Genomic DNA, 23347 nt, shown 5'->3' on the forward strand with positions numbered 1-23347 from the left:
GTGTTTGATTACATTCAACATCTGTTCCTCATGGAAATATTTTAGTAAGCTCAGAATAGAAGGAAACTTAGATAAACATACTTTTTTAAGTGAAAAATTATAAGCATTCCCATTAATGTTAGGAAAAATATAATAATGCCTCTATCTTGTTAGTAAAGCTCTATATTTAAGCTTTGTTATATTGTTATTTTCCACTTGAATAAGAAAACAAATAAAACAGTTCCATAGAATTTTTTTTAATTTTTGAAATAAGAATTTAGTACAGTAAGTTGTTACAAGATAAACATTCAAGACTCAGTGATGAAAAATTAGAGAGGCAATATTATATGATCACCTAAATAGATACAGAAAATTCAGTTACTAAAATTTAGAATCACTCATTATTTTAAAACTCTCTAGAAATAGAAAGGAATATCCTTAAACCTGTAGCTAAAAACCTACAGAAAACATTATACTTAGTGGTAAAACATTAAAAGCCTTTCCTCTGTAATCAAACAAACGAAAAATGCCTGCTATCACCACTTCCATTTAACATTGAACTGGAGGTCTTAGCAGTGCAAAGGGTGACAGAAAACTCTGTCATTATTTGCAGATAACATGACTGTGTCCATGCAAATTTCAAAAGAATATACAGTGTATTGTTAGAATTAATGACTTAAAAATCTACTCATATATTAACAAATATTAGTTAAAATAAAATTTAGAAAAAGCTAGAATTTACAATTCACAATAAATCCAACAAAAGATATGGAAAACAGCCACAGAAAAAAATTTTTAAATTATACAGAAAGATGTAAAATAAGACCCAACTAAATGTAGAAATATGCCATGTTTAGTGGTTGCGTATCTCAATACTGCAGAGATGTTGATTCTCCCCAAATTAATTTATAGTTTAATGAAATGTCACACAAATACTTACACATTTATTTTGTGTATTGGTAAGCTTGATAAGGTGATTCTAAAATATATTCGGGAGGTCAAAGGACCTAAAATCATGGGAAAAAACACCTGAAAAAGAACAAGGTAAAAGAATTTTCAAGATTTATTATAAGTTCTTGCTATTTAAGAAAGTGTTGTATTAACACAGAGATAGACAAATTGAAGAGTACAACAGAATGAAGAGGCCAGAAACAAGCCTATGTTTATACATACCCTTGGTACTGGACAAAGTTGAATCAGTAAGGAAAGAATGGTGTTTGCAATGAAAAAACAAAATTGGTTAAATTAATCATTGTACATCTATACTTCCAGATAGATCATTAAAAAAAAAATAAGTTAACTCTGTTTTCTGAAGTAGATTGTTCATTCAACATATATTTTGGGACCACTTACTATGCATGAGTTACTATAAAGTTTTTCTTCCAGAACATATTACTAAGTTAAAAAAGCAAATTACAACATTTCATGTAATTGTGATTTTTGAATCCTGTCTTTTTTACTTCCATCTCACACAACTTCAAAATTCTTAAAGAATCATGCTCCCTTTATCTGTCTGTTTCCCTTCTTCCACTCCTCACTCTGTCAGCCACTCTGCTGTTCTTTGCTGTCTGTTAATCACCAGTCATCCATCTACCTCTGAGCCTCTGGATGAGCTGTTGTTTCTTCTTAGAATTTCCTCTATCAGAAATTTCCATGGCCTATGCTCTTGGCAAATTAAGGTTTTTGTCAAATCATTCAACTCATCTTTTTAGTGAGACTATCCCTGACCATCCTACTTAAAATTGCAACACTGTTCCCTACCCCATATTCCCTCTCCCCAATTTCTATTTTAGTTTCCTCTATGGTATATATTTCTTTCTCAAATCCTATATTTTTACATGTCTATTTCATTATGGTCTGAATTCCACATTATATAATCTCTCTAAGGGGAGACATTTCTGTCTGTTTTTGTTTTCATTGCTACATCCCAACATGCACCTGGCATGTAACAGGGGTAAGAATAGTGTGACTGGCTGTGTGTCTGTTGGTTTGTGCAAGTGTATAGAGAAAGCTCAAAAGAATACTACCAGATTGTTCATAGTAATTATTTTGGGAGAGGAGAGTGACAACGGAACATGGATGAAGGGAACTTTTCACATTTTACTTAATATTTTACTGTATGGCTTGAATTATATATTATTTTTTAAAAATCAAGTTTTTTAGTGTCCCTGGAATTTCTTCCATAAAACAGATCAAACAGGATAGCAAAACCCCAAAACTACAGGCAACATCTACAACAAAACTAAGTAACAAGGTATTCCTAAGAACCGTAAAATACAAGCAGATGGGGCAAATCAAGTTACAAGAATTTTGTAACAGCATCTTATGGGAGGAAGCTAAGGAAGCAACATGTTATCTGATTGACCTGAGAACAGGACTCCACAGAGCCCACAGGTACTCACTGGAAACCTGAGCGGGCCCATTTGATAAGCTGTTTAGCAGCTGAAACTGGGAAGGATTTTTACACACTTCAATTCACAAGGAAGGACAAAGGTTCCATGGCAAATCTGAAAAGGTTGGAGAAGGCTATAAACTCTCAAAGGTAACTGGTGATTCCTCCCTAGAAAAAGTCCTATGCTGAAGAGAAACTGCTGGAACTATAATCCAAATGAAAGGAGAAAGATCATAGGAGCAAAGGAAAACCACAATCCAGAAGAAATTGGGGCAAAGAGAGAAGCCAAAGAGGAATATCTCAGAAAGTATGAAACAGTGTTTTTACCACTGTGATAGCAACAGAAAAGAAAGCTTCAGACCCTTGAAAACCCTCTACTCCTTCCTGAAAGTTTAATTTTATATTAAAATGAGTAAGCAAAATGGATCATATCTGAACGTCATACAGAACTATAATTACAAAAAAGAAATAAGATGCAAAATAAAATCTCTTCAATGAAAATATGCCAGAAAGACATTCCTAACAAGGGATAAACTGTATCCTTACATTACAAATTGATCTAAAATAAATTAAGAAAATGATAAAAATATGCTGGAACAATATAGATTACAATTAGAGAAAACTCAGAAATGAAGTGATTGAACCCCCAAAAAATTAGAAAATAAAAGAAAGAATACTTTTAAAAATACTAAACTACAAAGAACACAGAAGAAAATAAAAAGAGCACAATAGATAATACCTCCAGATAAAAAAAAGATGAAAAAAAAACAAAGGAGGACCTTTAAAACAAAAAGAAATGACGTCAATAAAGATCCAGTATACATATAAAGAATTTCCTGAAAATAAAACCAACGTAATATATCATAAAAATATCAAGAAAGGCCTAAAGTTCAGCATGTGCTATGAGCCATGTGGCTGACAAGGTCTTGGTCCTCCGGCTAGGTGTCAGGCCTGTGCCTCTGAAGCAGGAGAGCCAAGTTCAGGACATTGGTCCACCAGAGACCTCCCAGCTCCACGTAATATCAAACAGCAAAAGCTCTCCCAGAGATCTCCTTCTGAATGCTAAAACGCAGCTCCTCTCAATGACCAGCAACCTATAATGCTGGACACCTTATGACAAACAACAAGCAAGACAGGAACACAGCCCCACCCATTAGCAGAGAGGCTTCCTAAAATCATAATAAGTTCACAGACACCCCAAAACACACCACTGGACACCATCCTGCCAACCAGAAAGACAAGATCCAGCCTCATGTACCAGAGCACAGGCACCAGTCCCCTCCACCAGGAGGCCTAAACAACCCACTGAACCAACCTTAGCCACTGAGAGCAGACACCAAAAACAACAGGAACTAAGAACCTGCAATCTTTAAAAAGGAGATGCCAAATACAGTAAGTTAAGTAAAATGAGAAGACAGAGAAACACACAGCAGATGAAGGAGCAAGGTAAAAACCCAGCATACCAAACAAATGAAGAGGAAATAGTCAGTCTACCTGAAAAAGAATTCAGAGTAATGATAGTAAAGATATCCAAAATCTTGGAAATAGAATGGAGAAAATACAAGAAATGTTTAATAAGGACTTAGAAGAACTAAAGAGCAAACAAACCATGATGAACAACACAATAAATGAAATTAAAAATTCTCCAGGAGGAATCAATAGCAGAATAACTGAGGCAGAAAAAGGGATAAGTGACCTGGAAGATAAAACAGTGGAAATAACTGCTGCAGAGCAGAACAAAGAAAAAAGAATGAAAAGATTGAAGACAGTCTCAGAGACCACTGGGACAACATTAAACGCACCAACATTCGAAATATAGGGGTCCCAAAAGAAGAAGAGAAAAACAAAGGGACTGAGAAAATATATGAAGAGATTATAGTTGAAAACTTCCCTAATATAGGAAAAGAAATAGTCAAACAAGTCCAGGAAGCACAGAGAGTCCCATACAGTATAAATCCAAGGAGAAACATGCAAGACATGTATTAATCAAACTATCAAAAATTAAATACAAAGAAAAAATATTAAAAGCAGCAAGGGATAAACAACAAATAACATACAAGGGAATCCACAAAAGGTTAACACCTGGTCTTTCAGCAGAAACTCTGCAAGACAGAAGGGAGTGGCAGGACATATTTAAAGTGATGAAAGGGAAAAACCTACAATCAAGATTACTCTACCCAGCAGGGATCTCATTCACATTTGGCAGAGAAATTAAAACATTTACACACAAGCAAAAGCTAAGAGAATTCACACCACCAAACCAGCTTTACAACAAATGCTAAAGGAACATCTCTAGACAGGAAACACAAGAGAAGGAAAAGACCTGCAATAACAAACCCAAAACAATTAAGAAAATGGTAATAGGAACATACATATTGATAACTACCTTAAATGTAACTGGATTAAATGCTCCCTCCAAAAGACATAGATGGGTTGAATGGACATAAAAACAAGACCCATATATATGTTGTCTACAAGAAACCTACTTCAGACCTCGAGACACATACAGAATGAAAGTGAGAGGATGGAAATGGATATTCCATGCAGATGGAAATAATAAGAAAGCTGAGGTAGCAATTCTCACATCAGACAACACAGACTTTAAAATAAAGACTGTTACAAGAGGCAAAAGAAGGACACTACATAAAGATCAAGGAATGAATCTAAGAAGAAGATATAACAATGGAGATTACTTATGCACTCAACATAAAAGCACCTCAATACATAAAGGAAATGCTAACAGCCATAAAAGGGGAAATCGACAGTAACATAATACTAGGAGGGGACTTTAACATCCCACTTTCAACAATGGACAGATCATCCAAAATGAAAATAAATAAGGAAACACAAGCTTTAAATGACACATTAAACCAGATGGACTTACTTGATATTTATAGGACATTCCATCCAAGTACAGCAGATTACACTTTCTTCTCAAGTGCTCATGGAACATTCTCCAGGATAGATCATATCTTGGGTCACAAATCACACACAGTAAATTTAAGAAAATTTAAATCACATCAAGCATCTTTTCTGACCACAACGTTCTGAGATTAGAAATGAATTACAGGCAAAAAAAGTAGAAAACACAAACACATGGAGGCTAAACAATACGTTACTAAATAACCAAGAGGTCACTGAAGAAATCAAAAAAGGAATCAACAAATACCTAGAGACAAATGACAATGAAAACATGACGATCCAAAACCTATGGGATGCAGCAAAAGCAGTTCTAAGAGGGAAGTTTATAGCTATACAAGCCTACCTCAAGAAACAAGAAAAATCTCAAATAAACAATCTAACCTTACACCAAAGGAACTAGAGAAAGAAGAACAAACAAAACCCAAAGTTAGCAGACGGAAAGAAATCATAAAGATAAGAGCAGAAATAAATGAAATAGAAACAAAGAAAACAATAGCAAAGATCAATAAAACTAAAAGCTGGTTCTTTGAGAAGATAAACAAAATTGATAAACCATAGCCAGACTGATCAAGAAAAAGAGGGAGAGGACTCAAATCAATAAAATTAGAAATGAAAAAGGAGAAGTTACAACAGACACTGCCAAAATACAAAGCATCCTAAGAGACTACTACAAGCAACTCTATGCCCATAAAATGGACAACCTGGAAGAAGTGGACAGATTCATAGAAAGGTATAACCTTCCAAGACTGAAGCAGGAAGAAATAGAAAATATGAACAGACCAATCACAAGTAATGAAATTGAAACTGTGTTTAAAAATCTTCCAACAAACAAAAGTCCAGGACCAGATGGCTTCACAGGTGAATTCTATCAATCATTTAGAGAAGAGCTAACACCCATCCTTCTCAAACTCTTCCAAAAAATTGTGGAGGAAGGAAAACTCCCAAACAAATTCTATGAGGCCACCATCATCCTGATACCAAAACCAGACAAAGGTACTACAAAAAAAGAAAATTACAGACCAATATCAATGACGAATATAGATGCAGAAATACTCAACAAAATGCTAGCAAACAGAATGAAGCAACACATTAAAAGGATCATACACCATGATCAAGTGGGGTTTATCCCGGGTATGCAAGGATTCTTCAATATATGCAAATCAATCAATGTGATACACCATATTAACAAATTGAAGAATAAAAACTATATGATCATCTCAATAGATGCAGAAAAATCTTTTGACAAAATTCAACACCCATTTATGATAAAAACTCTCCAGAAAGTGGGCATAGAGGGAACCTACCTCAACATAATAAAGGCCATATATGACAAACCCACAGAAAACATCATTCTCAATGGTGAAAAACTGAAAGCATTTCCTCTAAGATCAGGAAAAAGACAAGCATGTCCACTCTCACCACTATGATTCAATGTAGTTTTGGAAGTCCTAGCCACGGCAATCAGAGAAGAAAAAGAAATAAAAGGAATACAAATTGGAAAAGAAGAAGTAAAACTGTCACTGTTTGCAGATGACATGATACTATACATAGAGAATCCTAAAGATGCCACCAGATAATTACAAGAGCTAATCAATGAATTTGGTAAAGTTGCAGGATACAAAATTAATGCACAGAAATCTCTGCATTCCTATACACTAATGATGAAAAATGTGAAAGAGAAATTAAGGAAACACTCCCATTTACCATGGAAACAAAAAGAATAAAATACCTAGGAATAAACCTACCTAGGGAGACAAAAGACCTGTATGCAGAAAACTATAAGACACTGATGAAAGAAATTAAGATGATACCAACAGATGGAGAGATATGCCATCTTCTTGGATTGGAAGAATCAATATTATGAAAATGACTATACTACCCAAAGCAATCTACAGATTCGACACAATCCCTATCAAATTACCAGTGGCATTTTTTACAGAACTAGAACAAACAATCTTAAAATTTCTATGGAGACACAAAAGACCCCGAATAGCCAAAGCAGTCTTGAGGGAAAAAACGGAGCTCGAGAAATCAGACTCCCTGACTTCAGACTATACTATAAAGCTACAGTAATCAAGACAATATGGTACTGGCACAAAAACAGAAACATAGATCAATGGAACAGGATAGAAAGCCCAGAGATAAACCCAATGCACCTATGGTCAACTAATCTATGACAAAGGAGGCAAGGATATACAATGGAGAAAAGACAGTCTCTTCAATAAGTGGTGCAGGGAAAACTGGACAGCTACATGTAAAAAGAAATCAGAACACTCCCTAACATCATACACAAAAATAAACCCAAAATGGATTAAAGACCTAAATGTTAGACTGGACACTATAAAACTCTTAGAGGCAAACATAGGCAGAACACACTATGACATAAATCACAGCAAGACCTTTTTTGATCCACCCCCTAGAGTAGTGGAAATAAAAACAAAAGTAAACAAATGGGACCTAATGAAACTTCAAAGCTTTTGCACAGCAAAGGAAACCATAAACAAGATCAAAAGACAACCCTCAGAATGGGAGAAAATATTCACAAATGAATCAACAGACAAAGGATTAATCTCCAAAATATATATACAGCTCATGCAGCTCAATATTAAAAAATACAAACAACCCAATCAAAAAGTGGGCAGAAGACCTAAATAGACATTTATCCAAAGAAGACATACAGATGGCCAAGAAGCACATGAAAACTGCTCAACATCACTAATTATTAGAGAAATACAAATCAAAACTACAATGAGGTATCACCTCACACCAGTGAGAATGGGCATCATCAGAAAATCTACAAACAACAAATGCTGGAGAGGGTGTGGAGAAAAGGGAACCCTCTTTCACTGTTTGTGGGAATGTAAATTGATACAGCCACTCTGGAGAACAGTATGGAGGTTCCTTAAAAAACTAAAAATAGAATTACCATATGATCCAGCAATCCCACTACTGGGCATGTAACCAGAGGAAACAATAATTCAAAAAGACACATGCACCCCAATGTTCACTGCAGCACTATTTACAATATCCAGGTCATGGAAGCAACCTAAATGCCCATCAACAGACAAATGGATAAAGAAGTGTGGTATATATATACAATAGAATACTTCTCAGCCATAAAAAGGAACCAAATTGGGTCATTTGTTGAGATGTGGATAGATCTAGAGACTGTCATACAGAGTGAAGTAAGTCAGAAAAAGAAAAACAAATATCGTACATTAATGCATATATGTGGATTCTAGAAAAATGGTACAGATGAACCAGTTTGCCGGGCAGAAATCGAGACACAGATGTAGAGGACAAACGTATGGGCACCAAGGGGGGAAAGTGGCGGGGTAGGGGTGGTCATGTGATGAATTGGGAGATTGGGATTGACATGTATACACTGATGTGGATAAAATTGATGACTAATAAGAGCCTGCTATATAAAAAAATTAATAAAATAAAATTAAAAATTTAAAAAAAAAAAAACAAACTACAATGAGGTATCACCTCATATCAGTCAGAATGGCCACTATTCAAAAAATCTACAAAAAATAAATGCTGGAGGGGGTGTGGAGAAAATGGAACCCTCTTGCTCTGTTGGTGGGAGTGTAAATTGATACAGCCACTATGAAGAACAGTATGGAGGTTCCTTAAAAAACTAAAAATAGAACTACCATATGACCCAGCAACCCCACTACTGGGCATATACCCTAAGAAAACCGTAATTCAAAAAGAGTTATGTACCACAATATTCATTGCAGCTCTATTTACAATAGCCAGGTCATGGAAGCAACCTAAATGCCCATCGACAGACGAATGGATAAAGAAGATGTGGTACATATGTACATAAAAAGAAACAAAATTGAGTTATTCGTAGTGAGGTTGATGGACCTAGAGTCTGTCATACAGAGTGAAGTAAGTCAGAAAGAGGAAACCCAATACCGTGTACTAACACACATGTATGGAATTTTTTAAAAATGGTTCTGAAGAATCTAGGGGCAGGAAAGGAATAAAGATGCAGACGTAGAGAATGGACTTGACACGGGGAGGGGGAAGGGGAAGCTGGAACAAAGTGAGAGAGTGGCATGGACATATATACACTACTGAATGTAAAATAGATAGCTAGTGGGAAGCAGCCACATAGCACAGGGTGATCAGCTTGGTGCTTTGCAACCACCTGGAGTGGTGGGATAGGGAAGGTGGGAGGGAGATGCAAGAGGAAGGAGATATGGAGATATATGTATATGTATAGCTGATCCACTTTGTTATAAAGAAGAAACTAACACACCATTGTAAAGCAATTATACTCCAATAAAGATGTTTAAAAAAACTATCAAGGGCTTCCCTGGTGGCTCAGTGGTTGAGAGTCCGCCTGCCGATGCAGGGGACATGGGTTCGTGCCCCGGTCTAGGAGGATCCCACATGCCGCGGAGCGGCTGGGCCCGTGAGCCATGGCCGCTGAGCCTGTGCGTCCGGAGGCTGTGCTCCGCAACGGGAGAGGCCACACAGTGAGAGGCCCGCGTACCGCAAAAAAAAAAAAAAAAAACAAAAAAAAACTATCAAAACTGAATTGTATATTTAGTATTTTAAGAAATACTAACATCATAATTCAAGAAGTTTTCTGGAAAATAAAAAGTCTTGAAATTACATATTGAAAGGACACTTTGCATATTGAGAAAAGTTACCCTGAGTAACAAACCTGAAACATATTTTTGGAAAAACTATTGGACTTTTAGGGGGAAAAAAACTTCCTTTAAGCATCTAAGCAAAAAGTTCAAGTCATTTATAAGGGAAAGAATTTCAGTATGTCATCAGAGTTTTGGACAGTAATCCTTTATTCCAAAAGAAAGTTAAACAATATTTTTATGACCCTCAAAAAAGAAAATGTGAGCCAAGGGTGTTTTAGCCAGCAAAATTGACTTTCGAGTATAAAGGCCACAGAAAAACTGTTATCAACACCCAGAACTCAGAAACTTATTTCCTTGAGCACTTCCTGAGGAATTTATCAGAAAATGACCATCAGATAGTCAAAATGACTGGAGGGATGTGACATAAAGACTTGTAGAGCAGATAATATTTAATGATAGTTAGAAGAGAGACTATAATATGTATAGTATAGATACCATATGATGTGGATAGAATAGCACTATAAAAAATGGAAGTGGAATAGGAAGCACATATGAAAAGTGGAATGAGCATAATGTTTGCTTTATTGTATTAACTGGAATAAAAAGGATAACACTGCAAGTCATATACTGGACAAGATGGTGCAGAGAGGATAAAGGATATTATCTAAAGATATTTATTACACCATTAGAACACAATTGCAAACCTTCTTAAATACAAATAATAATAATAAAGCGGAGACAAACCAAAACCAAACCGAAAAAAGGAAAAAAAAAAACCAGAGTGAAAAGCATTTCATGTAAAATATGTGTATATTAAATATAGTATTATATTATACAACTTTTTTGTAAGAGAGTTGACAGAGGAACACAAATAAACACAAAAATAAAATTAAAACAATGAAAGTTAAATAATAATTCTTTTAAAATGTTTACGTATGGGGGAAGATGGGAATAGTGTAAAGAGTTCAGGGATAAATGTTGGGCTTCTTGGAATATACACTGTTTTGTAGATGTAACTTTTGGAATTGTGTAAATATTTTAAATAATTATAAACAAATTGGTTTTTAAAAAAATCATCCCTAAAAATTGAAAACAAACTTAAAAGAAGTCAAAATACAAATATTACATTTAGTTTTATATTTCACCACAAAAGTTTCTTTTATATTTGCTAACAACTCAAGATGTGAATTTGAAGTTTATAAAAATAATGTTTAATAATTGGACTCCAAATAAATAGGCATGGTCCTTGACTTTTTCTTCCACATCTAACACAAGGAAACAACTCAAATGAAATGAGTCAACTCAGGGGAATGTTACTCACTATCTTTTCTTTTTCATTTCTCTAGGAAAATAAAGGAAAGTCTGGAGTGTTTCCCTGTTAAACTGAATAACTTGATCCACACGCTTGCACAAATGACAGCCATAAATCCTGCCAAATCTACTTCGCAGACTTTTTCCCGGGAATCCTGTATGAGGAGTGCAACCCAGTCAATCGAAAGAGCGACAATTTTAGGGTTCAGCAAGAAAACCAGGCATGTAAGTCTCAAGTCTGTCATCTTGACTTAAATATCATTTGACTACATCTCACACTTCCCTTCACTATGCTACACATTCCTCCTTATACCATGATTTTTTTTTTTTTTTTTTTTTTTTTTGCTACACAACTGAAAAATCAGTTGCAGTTTGAGCAGAAGTGCCATTAAGGCTGATGTTCCAAGGAGAAATCATAATAACCAGAGCTACTAGTAGAGAACCACCAAAGAGAACAGTTTCTGCCCTGTGGTAGACTATAAATCAAGACCTAATTAAAATGTCCACAGGAAAAGAAGATCAGAAATTAGGCAGTCTGTTCCCAGCACCTAAGATTATGATATTTTTATATACTGTGTTTATAGGTAATTTTGCCTTTACAAATTGCATCTCTTATCTTTTGTGATGATTTTTTTTTTGCAGAGAGGTTCTTTGTTTAGTTTACATGAAACATAATTTTAGAATGTATTGAAGGTTGATATTGCCATCTTCTGATTTTGTCTCTTTATTTTCTGCAGCTTTATCTAATCCAGGTGACTCACAGTAACAATGAAACAAGCCTGACAGAAAAATCATTTGACCAGTTTTCAAAACTTCACAGCCAACTTCAAAAGCAGTTTGCATCATTGGCCCTCCCAGAGTAAGGACTGTCCTCCACAGTGTTTTGCCTTTAGTACTTGTCCCTGAACATAAGGAAAAATTATGGTTATGGGATTTTCTATTTGTGGGCAACACAACACAGCATTCTGATTCCAGTGCGACTGAACCTATCCCAGCAGTGTCTCTATGGCTCTCAGAGTAAAGAACCTTTTGTCATAAAACAGAATAAAGGTTTTCAATTTTGTTTGCTTTCAGCCATTGATTTTGTAGACAAAAAAAATCAGAACCAATTTTATTTTTCATTGATTATCAGGGAAATTGTTTTATTTGCCTGTTTTTAAATTTGATTATTTCAGTGTTTTCTATAAAAATAAAATTGAAATTGAAAATGCAGAACAAAATTGGATATATCTTCTCTTTCAACAGATAACTGCAATAAAAAGCTCTGATAGGGCTTCCCTGGTGGCGCAGTGGTTGAGAGTCCGCCTGCCGATGCAGGGGACACGGGTTTGTGCCCCGGTTCGGGAAGATCCCACATGCTGTGGAGCGGCTGGGCCCGTGAGCCATGGCCGCTGAGCCTGGCGTCCGGAGCCTGTGCTCCACAAGGGGAGAGGCCACAACAGTGAGAGGCCCACATACAGCCAAAAAAAAAAAAAGCTATAAAAAAAAAGCTCTGATATATTTATTTGCTGTACCAGAAAAACTTATCAATATCAGTTAGTATACAAGTAAAATTTATCAACTCACTTTTGTTATCATTAATTATTAACTTGGACTTGGGTTATCCAAACTTAATTTGTCATTATCTTCATTTTGCAGTCTTGAAAACCATTGCTCAGTTCATGTTATAATGAAAAAATATTAAGCATAAATAATGTAATTGAAAATACTTCTGTTCAAATAAACCTTCTAAAATTCATTATTTAGAACTAGCCAAATTTATGTTATAGACTTGAGTGTGTATCTTGACCAGAGGTGTACCTTGACTTTAAAAAGGTGAACTTCTTAGAAATTATGATATTTGCACTTAGGCAAATCAAATGTCATCTTATCTATAGAGTAGTTTCTTGGTATCCACAGGATTGGTTCCAGGACCCCTCCCACAGATATCAAAATCCTTGCATGCCCAAGTTCTATACATAAAATGGTGTAGTATTTACAAATAACCTACCCACATTCTCCTGTATACTTTAAATCACCTCCAGATCACTTATAATATCTAATACAATATAAATGCTATGTAAACAGTTGTAAATACAATGTAAATAGTTGCTGGCATGCAGCAAATTCAAATTTTGCTTTTTGGAACTTTCCAGACTTTTTTTTTTTTTAATATTTCAATCCACAGTTGGTTCAATCTTCAGATGTAGAACCTGCAGACAGGGAGAGCCAACTGTACCAGAATTTTTGTTGAGTAAATGGTCCTTTAACAATATGAGTGTTCATATCAGACCTGACATACTTTGTACATGTGGATTTTTGTTAGACTTTCAGGATTTAGTCACTTACCAAATTGTAAATCTAAACAACATCGCCAATGGATGGAGAGATACTGTGCATTATTTTGAAGACTGTGTAGTTCACATTGATGAAAAACTATACTTGCAGATGTCACAGAGATTTTGAAATACAGATGCTTTAAACATCAGAAAGTCATCAGAGTAAGAGCACGTTCAGGAGACTGAGAGGGAAGGAATGTCATTGTGGAAACTTAAAGACAACATCAGCTTTAAGAGTTATCAAAAAACATCTAATGTAATAACTGAGGAAAAGGAAATACTGGCAAAAATATTCAGTTTGACTGCAAATATTGAATTCAACATTAGTGGTTTCCATTGTACCCTAATAATTAATGATTTAAAAATATGTTCATTTTTGTTAAATGGCTGTCCTTTTATGTTTCAAAAATGTCTCTGTTCTACTCTTTTCTCTCCCCAATACATATTAGTATAACTTGTCAAACTTTAAAGTGCCAATAATCTCTCTCCATATGCCTCTTCTCGATTTTCAGCTTTAGTTGGGATTCTGTTTTGTTCAACAGCTCTTGCCTAGTAATGGGACCTAAATTGATTTTAAAATCATTCAAGCAATGTGTGGAGAGGAGGAATATTTAGTCCTTTGTTCCTTGAACAATATTTGTATGCTAACAGTCCCAAAGGAGCTCTGGCTTATAGCAATGCATACAGAAGAAGGATGAGGGCAAGATTTCCTCTGACTCCTAAATTTACTAAGAGAAGCTCTATGAGAATTATGTAAACCCAATCTGGAAAGTATGATCAGAAATTTAGAGTCATAAAGAATAAAATTCAAATTAGTCACAGCATGTAACAGTGGTCTTCAAATCAGACTGTTTGTACCTCTTCCAACTTCTGAGAATACAGAGGCATAGGAATCTTCCTTGAAATTAATGGTCTTCTTTAAAAGTCACCTGCTTGAGAAAGGTTGATTTCCTTTCCCTCTCCTAATTTCACCATTGCTCTTCTCCCAGTCATCCAGAATTTTATTTTGGTACACTGTCCCAGGGAGTAAAAAATCTCTGAGGATTAAATAAAGGGCAAATCAAAATACTGGTGTTGTTGGTATTGAGAAAATGAATTACTCTAATAACCAGGTATCAAATCTGTTTGCAGGTCGTGTGTTTCTTAATCTTTGGTGTGAACAAAATTGAGGGAGGACATGATAGCAACGTCAGATAAAATATCCTAAAAAATCATTTTCAAGAACGGATTACTATGTTATATTTGACATATAACTCAAAAGCATTTTAAACAACTGAATGACATTACTAGAGCTGAATTCCTTAATTCTCATGTACTTATTTACACACAATACTTTTTTAGTACATACATCTATAAAAAAAGGAATAGAACTGATGTTGAACTCCATTTTATTCTAACAATAAAGAAAAATAATCCACAGTTATGCAAGTTAATATTTAAAACCAGCAAAATCCACCTATTTATCAAATGTATTTCTATGTTTTGATTAATTATATATGGTAATAATTTTTATGATAATTAAATCTGTATAAAAATTTTAACACTTTAAGCCTTAGTAAGAGTAGAGCAAGAGTAAAAAAGTAAAATGTCAATTATTTAAATACACAGAAATATTATTTTGGACTTCCCTGACACTTCCAACAGGAAGCAATGGATGGGATGTCCTGCAGTTGTCACATACTTCTGTGTGTTTGCTAAAAACCCTTCACCATCCCCCATGCTCCTTTGCCCAGAGGAAGGTCTGTACCAAAGAAGCAGAAGAGGAAGGAAGCAACAGCAAGACTGCAGTCAGAGGAATCTGCTAGATAGTTCCTAAGGAGATACATTTAACCAGCAAAACGTGTTGCCAAATGCTTCCCATTAACAGGTCATGCCACCAATAATTGGTTGTAATCAACGTCTAGCCCGTCAAGATGAATCATCAGATAGTGAAGAGGAAATTCTGCAAGCTAGACCCCTAGGGAAAGTGATACTTTGTTCCAAAAGACTAAGACCAGATGGAAGCATATGCTTGGTAAAATGTTTAATCTAGTTAGTGTAGCAATGTCCCTTGTGAACCCAGAGGAAACAATACCATATGACCTTCTTGAAAAATTATGGATCATTAAACTTCAGAAAGTATTTATTAACCCCCCACATGTATTTAAAGGACAAATTGTGTGGTCTGCCATAAATACAGTAAGAAGGAAAATATGTATTAATTTAGTATGTTAAATTAAATTAGTATTAATATTAATGATAGTTAAAATAGCACAAGTGACCACAGCCATGTTAATAAAACTCTCAGAATTAATCATGCGTTCTATGTTTTTTTAAAAAACGTTTTCAGTGGCCCTTCCATCTGATGCAGCTTTAACTTTATGAACAATTGTAAGATACAGATGCCAATTTTCAAACTAATGAAGATATACTTTTTTCTTTTAAAACAGGTTTCCTCATTGGTGGCACTTACCTTTTACAAATTCAGATCACAAAAGATTCAGAGATCTAAATCATTACATGGAACAGATATTAAATGGATCGTATGAAGTTGCAAACGTATGTCACAATTTACTTTTATATTTTTACATAAAATATGGACTGTCTTATGTATTATTACTGGGAATATTTTTAAATACTTTATGATAACATTTTTAGTCCTACATTTATTCAACAAATGTACAAATTAAAATTATCTTGTCAATTCCATGCAAAAACCAACCGGGACTTTACTTGAAATTGCATCTTAATATCTTTCGATCCATTATCATAGTCAAGTATTTTTAGAATGTTTTTTCAATAATTGTTTATTGTGCTGTGCATAGAGGGCTTAGAAGTATTTTGTTATACTAGATATAGTACTTTTTATAAAACTCCTTTTCCTGTTTTTTCACCATTTTATAGATAGAACTGATTCGGTATATTGACATTTTACCCAACAATCTTACTAACTTCACTTTTAATTCTAATAATTATCTGTATTGTTTTTGAATTTTCAACTTACAATCATATTGTCTGCAGATAACAAGAGTTTATTTTTTCTTTCCAATATTCATATATTGTATTTCTTTTCCTTGCTATTTTGTGCTCTCTAGAGCTTTCAATAGATATTGAATTGAAGTGGTAATGGTGGATATACCTACATTATTCTTGAATCCAGGGAGGAAGTGTCTAATATTTCCTCATTAAGTATGTAGATTTTGTAGGTACCCTTTATTATTTTGTTTCCTTCTATTCCTATGTTGCCAATAGTTTTTACAAAGAAGGTTGAATGTATCAAAAATTTTTTTCTGAATCTACTGGGCTGCACAATGATCACCAATAATCCTATTTTTCTCCTTTACTCTGCTAATGTGGTGAATTACACTGAAGAACTTTCTAATTTTAAACAAATTTGCATTACTAGGGTAAACTCTACATGGATGTAATGTATTATACTTTTTATGTATTATTGGATTTGATTTAACATTTTCTTTAGCATTTGTTTTCATCTTTATGACAGAGATTGGCCTGGAGTTTTTCCTTCTTACAAAGTCATTACCAGGTTTCAGAATCAAGAACATGCTGGACTCATAATATTAGTTGCAAAGAGTTATTGCTTTTTCCCTACTCCCTGGAAAAGTTTGTATAAAATTGGTTTTATTTCTTTAATTTGTAAAGTCATATAGGTCTGGAGATTCAATTTATTTAAGAGCTATAAGACATTTCACGTTTCCTATTTCTTCTTGGGTCTCTTTGTTAAGTTACATTTCTATAGGAATTTGTGCTAATTTATTGGCATAAAGTTATTCATAATATCCTATCATAATCTTTTTAACATTTATAGGATCTGAAAAGGTATTCACTCTTCGATTTCTCACACGTATTTCCTGATCCATACTTCCAGAGGATTATGAATTTTACCAATTTTTGTAAGGAATGAAATGTGGGATTTATTGACCCTCTCTATTGTATTATTTCTCTGTTTCACTTATTTTTTATCTTTATTATTTCCTTCCTTCTGCTTCCTGTCTATTTATTACATCCTCAGATAGTTAATCTAACTTGTCTATTTTCAACCTGTCTTTACTTACCCATTTAAAACTCTAAATCCTCTCTCCTAATCAAGATTTAATAACACCCCACAAGTTTTTATATACAGTATTGTATTTTCTTTATCATTCCTTAAAAATATTTATAAAAATTTCACTGTGAATTTTCCTGGACCATGGATTAAGTCTATTTCACCCACTTGAGTTTTATATGCTGTACCAAAAATATATATCTGTATCTGTATCCATAAATTTCATAAGTAATTATTATTGTTGTTTTTGCAATCAATATTTAATATTACTCACATATCTCATTTTCATTGCTTCCTGTAACTCTGAATTTCCATCTGGTATTATTCTCCCTCTACCTGAAGAACACCATCTACTATTCCCCTTAATATGAATTTGCTGCTAAAAGAAACCCTCTAAATTTGCATTTGTCTGAAAAGTTTTTATTTTACCTTCATTCTTGGAGGATATTTTTGCTGACTATTTGGTATTTGAGCATTTGGATAGCAGTGATTTTATTCTAAAAACTTTAAGGCTATCATTTCATTGTCTTTTAGCTTCCACTGATTTTGTTTAGAATCCATCTGTTATATTTGTTGCTTCTTTGAAAAAGTTTTTTTATTCTTTACAATATTGTTCTTTTTACTGTTGGTTTTCTGCCGTTTTACTTTAACTTGCTCAGATATGACTTTGTTTCTACTGATGATGCTTGAGCTTCAGCACTTCTTGAATTTGTGTCTTTCATCACTTTTGGAAAGTTCTCAGTCGTTATCACTTCACATATTGTTCATACTATTTCCTCTCTCTTCTTTTTCTGGGACTGTAATCACATATATGTCTATCCTTTTCATTTTACCCTCTATGTCTCATACTTTTACTCCTGTATTTTTAATTCTTTGTCCTCTATGACTCAGTTTCTGAATAGCTTCTTCTAACTTATCTTTTGGGTTGTTTATTCTCTAATGATCTGTGTTTAACATACTGTTAATTCCATTCTTTGAGTTCTTAATTTCAATTATTCTTCAGTTTCAGAATTTCCTTTTTTTTTCAGTTCCTAGTTCTTTGCTGAAAATCTGTCCTTTTTATTATTTCTTCAAAAATCGTAAGCATAGTTATTTAAAATCTTCCTAAAAACTCCAATATTGGGACCTACTGCATGTACATTTTTATTTTCTAATGCTTCTGCTGGTTTTTAATTATGTAGTCTTGTTCCATTGTGAGCCTGGTTATTTTCCTTTTTATTGTGGCCACATATTGTACTGCAATGTCCTTTGTAGAAATTGGATGCCTATGTTACTGTTATCCTGGTATAGAGAATTATAATATCTGAGTACATTAACAATCTAGGGTTGCTGAAATCCAGTTGCAGGGATTCAGATTATTCAAAACTGAACTGTAGCTCTTGTGAGGCACTATTACTGGTTCATCCTTATTCCTTAGATGTAGCCACTTTGGATCTAAACCCAAGGTAAGGCAGACTCACCAAGAATCTACTTGGCAGCTCTGGATTCCATTCTTTTTCCTCTTAACTCTGCAAGGTGGTCAAAATTGTTGCTTTACCTCCCAGCCATTCCACTGCTTCAACCTATATCAATAAAAACCCACAACAGAAAAGCTGTGCCAAAACCCAAGCTCACTTCCCCAAGACTGTCTTGCCCCAGATCCTAGCCTGGTAATTCTTCACTATCTTCTTAGCTCTCTGATGCTTTCAAGCAAAGTTTAAAAACAAACTGTTTAATTATTCCAATTATTCTCCATAGGAGGTCTGGACTAAATGACCAAATCTAATATCACTAAAAATAGGAGCTTACAGCTGCAGTCATGCTACCCCTCAGCTTTCAGAAATATCTGCTGTTCTGCCTCCTCCCCCTATCCTGTGTTCTGATGAACCTTGTCTCTGATAGGTAACTATTTCAGAGGATCTAAGTCTGTGGTCATTTCCCATCTGAAAAAAGTATTTAAGGATTTCTTGGTGAGGTTTTGGTACTACTCATCAGTGATTCTGAGTGGCCTAGAAAATTGAAGAGACATGCCAGACCCCAATTTTGCTCCCTTCTGTCATATGCATCAGAAAAAGGACTCTTAAGATCCTTCCCCATACACACATGTGCATACAACCTACACATGCACACAGCTGTTACAACTCCTTCTGAGGACTCAAAGAAGGATTAGCTCCCTTTACTATTAAATTTCTATCACCATCTTGCTTGCAAGGTTCCTGTGAGACAAATGTAAGTTACAAAGGCAGGTACCAAGCTAACAGAATCCTCCAGAGTTCTTGGCTAGACATAGGATCTTTTAGGGATTTATCTAAAACATCATCTCTAAGGGTAAAAGGTACAAGGCCTGTTAGGTTTTTTGCCTTTTGATGCAAGAATGGAGACTATTTATGGAATATCTTTAGCTAATCCACATGTCTGGAATAACTTTAATGTCACCAATGAGAGCCCATTTCTAACATTAATCATGCTAGTCAACAAGCTACCATTTTTATGAACAAAATCCTTTGACATTCAGTATGCTAATTAATAATGTCCATTTTTTTAAAGGTGTTCAGCATGATGGCTTGATTTACATATATTGTGAAATGATTACCACAATAGATTTAGTTAACATCTATCATCTCATACAGATACAATAAAAAGAAAAGAAAAAAGCAATTTTTAAATTTATAAATGTCATAAAATGAAGATTTAATATCTCTGCTTCTTCTTCCTCATCCTCTCCCCCAAATTTAGCATGCTTTTAATTATATCAATAATTAGCATTTGTAAAATGCCTATTGTTGATTGAGTTGTGAGAGTTTAACAGAACTACTTACACTGACTGCCTCTAGTATGGGTTGCCTGATTAAAATATTTAGTACCTCTTATTTCCTCCTGCTTTATCCAGGTAGCCAGATAGTGCAGCCTTGATTAGGACATTAACAGACCATTCCTGGACTCTAGTCATTTTTCCTTTTATTGAAGTATAGTTGACTTACAATATTATATTAGTTTCAGGTGTACAACATAGTGATTTGATCATTTTTCTGCCATCTTGATTAAATCCTAGCAGCACTCCGGTTATACTTTGACCTAAGAAACGCATTTATAATATCATGCTGTATATACAGACATACTTTAAACTTCAGTAAGTTACAGGCACTGTAACAGGAGGACTACAACCGACCCCATAACCAGGACTTACTTGAGTCAAAGAACCCTATTTTTCTCAGCAGTCAATTCAACAACCTTCCTTCTCCATGTGGAGCTTGGGAAAGACATTAGATGAGACTACTTTCCAGTCAGAGTGTGAATTGTTTTAATTACATGTTGTATAGTAGATTAAGTCAATATATATCAAGGAAACCTTACTGAAATTTAAAAATAAAATATATTAATGAATGTATTCAAAATTGTCTCCTAACTGTAGGTTTGCTGATTCAGGATGTTGGCTTATTGCTATACCTCCCAGTTGGGTAATATTGTGGTCTGATGATGAATAGACCCACTTAAGAAAATTCCACAATTCAGATCACAAGCATCCTAAGGCTATTAGAAAAAAATCACAATTGTCAATAATGACTGCTTTAGATTGCATATAGTCGGGGACAAGAGGAGAAACTTAAATCCCTATCACTAGCTCCTAAGACTAGTGGTTCTCAAAGCTCAGCTCCTGGACTGTGGTTGGAACCTCATCTGGGAATTTATAAGAATGCAAAATTTCAGTCCCATCCTAGACCTATTAAATCAGAAACTTCGGGGATGAGGTCCAGCAATGTGTTTTAACAAGCCCTCCAGGGTGTTCTAATCCATGACAATGTTTGAGAACCATTATTTCAGACTCTGGTCATCTTTCCTTTTTTTTTTTTTTTTTTCCAGTTTGAACATGATCAGACATTTGGTTTCCAATGTAGTAGATACTAAGGTACCCTACTATATCATTGATATTTTTGCAAATCTGGACTCAAGCACATTGTGCTACAATATTATTTCCAGGCTGGTAGCTCAGCTAGAGATGCTGTTTTGTATCAAAGGACAAGTGCCTGTGCACTTAAGAAGGTATACTTATCCCAGTTCCCAATGAAGTAGAGAAGGCATCCCAGGGAGTATGGCTTTCAAGTTGTTATTAAAGGGCAAATAGAAGTTAGTAAATGGAAACTGGGGAAAAATTGTGCTAGACAAGGGGAACTACAAGGACAAAGCATGCATTATGGTTACATGCTTTTCTCTTGTTTGGAAGCTTAAAGAACTCAATGGTTATATTCATTTAATTTTACCCATGTATATAGCAAACTTATAATCTCGTCAACATTTAATATATATTTTAAATGAAAAATTACAGAATTATTAACATATATTAACCTACAGTATGGTATTTACCATACCATTTCTGTTTTGTGCCATACCATTACTGTAGCTTTGTAGTATAGTCTGAAGTCAGGGAGCCTGATTCCTCCAGCTCAGTTTTTCTTTCTCAAGATTGCTTTGGCTATTTGGGGTCTTCTGTGTTTCCATACAAATTGTAAAATTTTTTGTTCTACTTCTGTGAAAAATGCCATTGGTTTTTTGATAGGGATTGCGTTGAATCTGTAGATTGCTTTGGGTAGTATAGTCATTTTCACAATGTTGATTCTCCCAATCCAAGAAAATAGTATATCTCTCCATCTGTTTGTAAAATCTTTAATTTCTTTCCAAGAAAATAGTATATCGCTCCATCTGTTTGTAAAATCTGTTTCTTGGATTCTTCCAATCCAAGAAAATAGTATATCTCTGCAACTGTTTCTCAAATCTTTAATTTCTTTCATCAGTGTTTTAAAGTTTTCTGCATACAGGTCTTTTGTCTGCTTAGGTAGGTTTTTTTCTAGGTATTTTATTCTTTTTGTTGCAGTGGTAAATGGGAGTGTTTCCTTAATTTCTCTTTCAGAGTTTTCATCATTAGTGTATAGGAATGCAAGAGATTTCTGTGCATTAATCTTGTATCCTCCTACTTTACCAAATACATTGATTAGCTCTGGTAGCATCTTTAGGATTCTCTATGTATAGTATCATGTCATCTGCAAACAGTGACAGTTTTATTTCTTCTTTTCCGATTTGGATTCCTTTTATTTATTTTTCTTCTCTGATTAAGGTGGCCAGAACTTCCAAAACTATGTTGTATAATAGTGGTGAGAGTGGGCAACTTTGTCTTGTTCCTGATCTTAGAGGAAATGGCTTCAGTTTTTCACCACTGAGAACGATGTTGGCTGTGAGTTTGTCATATATGGCTTTTATTATGTTGAGGAAGTTTCCCTCTATGCCCACTTTCTGGAGAGTTTTTATCATAAATCAGTGTTGAATTCTGTTGAAAACTCTTTCTGCATCTATTGAGATGATCATATGGTTTTTATCCTTCAATTTGTTAATATGGTGTATCACATTGATTGTTTTGTGTATCTTGAAGAATCCTTCCAGTCCTGGGATAAACCCCACTTGATCATGGTGTATGATTCTTTTAATGTGCTGTTGGATTCTGTTTGCTAGTATTTTGTTGAAGATTTTTGCATCTAAATTCATCAGTGGTATTGGCCTGTATTTTTCTTTCTTTGTGACATCTTTGTCTGGTTTTGCTGTCAAGGTGATGGTGGCTTCGTAGAATGAGTTTAGGAGTGTTCCTCCCTCTGCTATATTTTGGAAGAGTTTCAGAAGTATAGGTGTTAGCTCTTCTCTAAATGTTTGATAGAATTCGCCTGTGAAGCCATCTGGTCCTGGACTTTTGTTTGTTGGAAGATTTTTAATGACAATTTCAATTTCAGTGCTTATGATTGGTCTG

At 34.5% G+C, this 23347-nt stretch overlaps 1 protein-coding gene across 1 annotated transcript in view; it reads left to right on the top strand.

Annotated features, from left to right (window-relative positions):
• PIK3C2G (phosphatidylinositol-4-phosphate 3-kinase catalytic subunit type 2 gamma) overlaps window positions 1-23347 on the top strand; it is a gene marked incomplete at its 5' end in the record, with an annotated part of 318729 nt that overhangs the window by 221883 nt on the left and 73499 nt on the right. The window contains 3 exon segments of the mRNA XM_081248761.1: window positions 11253-11442; window positions 11955-12076; window positions 15965-16073. Coding sequence (XP_081104887.1) covers window positions 11253-11442; window positions 11955-12076; window positions 15965-16073 — 421 coding nt within the window.

The sequence above is a fragment of the Mesoplodon bidens genome (assembly GCF_964165515.1).
Source record: "Mesoplodon bidens genome assembly, chromosome: 11".
Classification (NCBI taxonomy): domain Eukaryota; kingdom Metazoa; phylum Chordata; class Mammalia; order Artiodactyla; family Ziphiidae; genus Mesoplodon; species Mesoplodon bidens.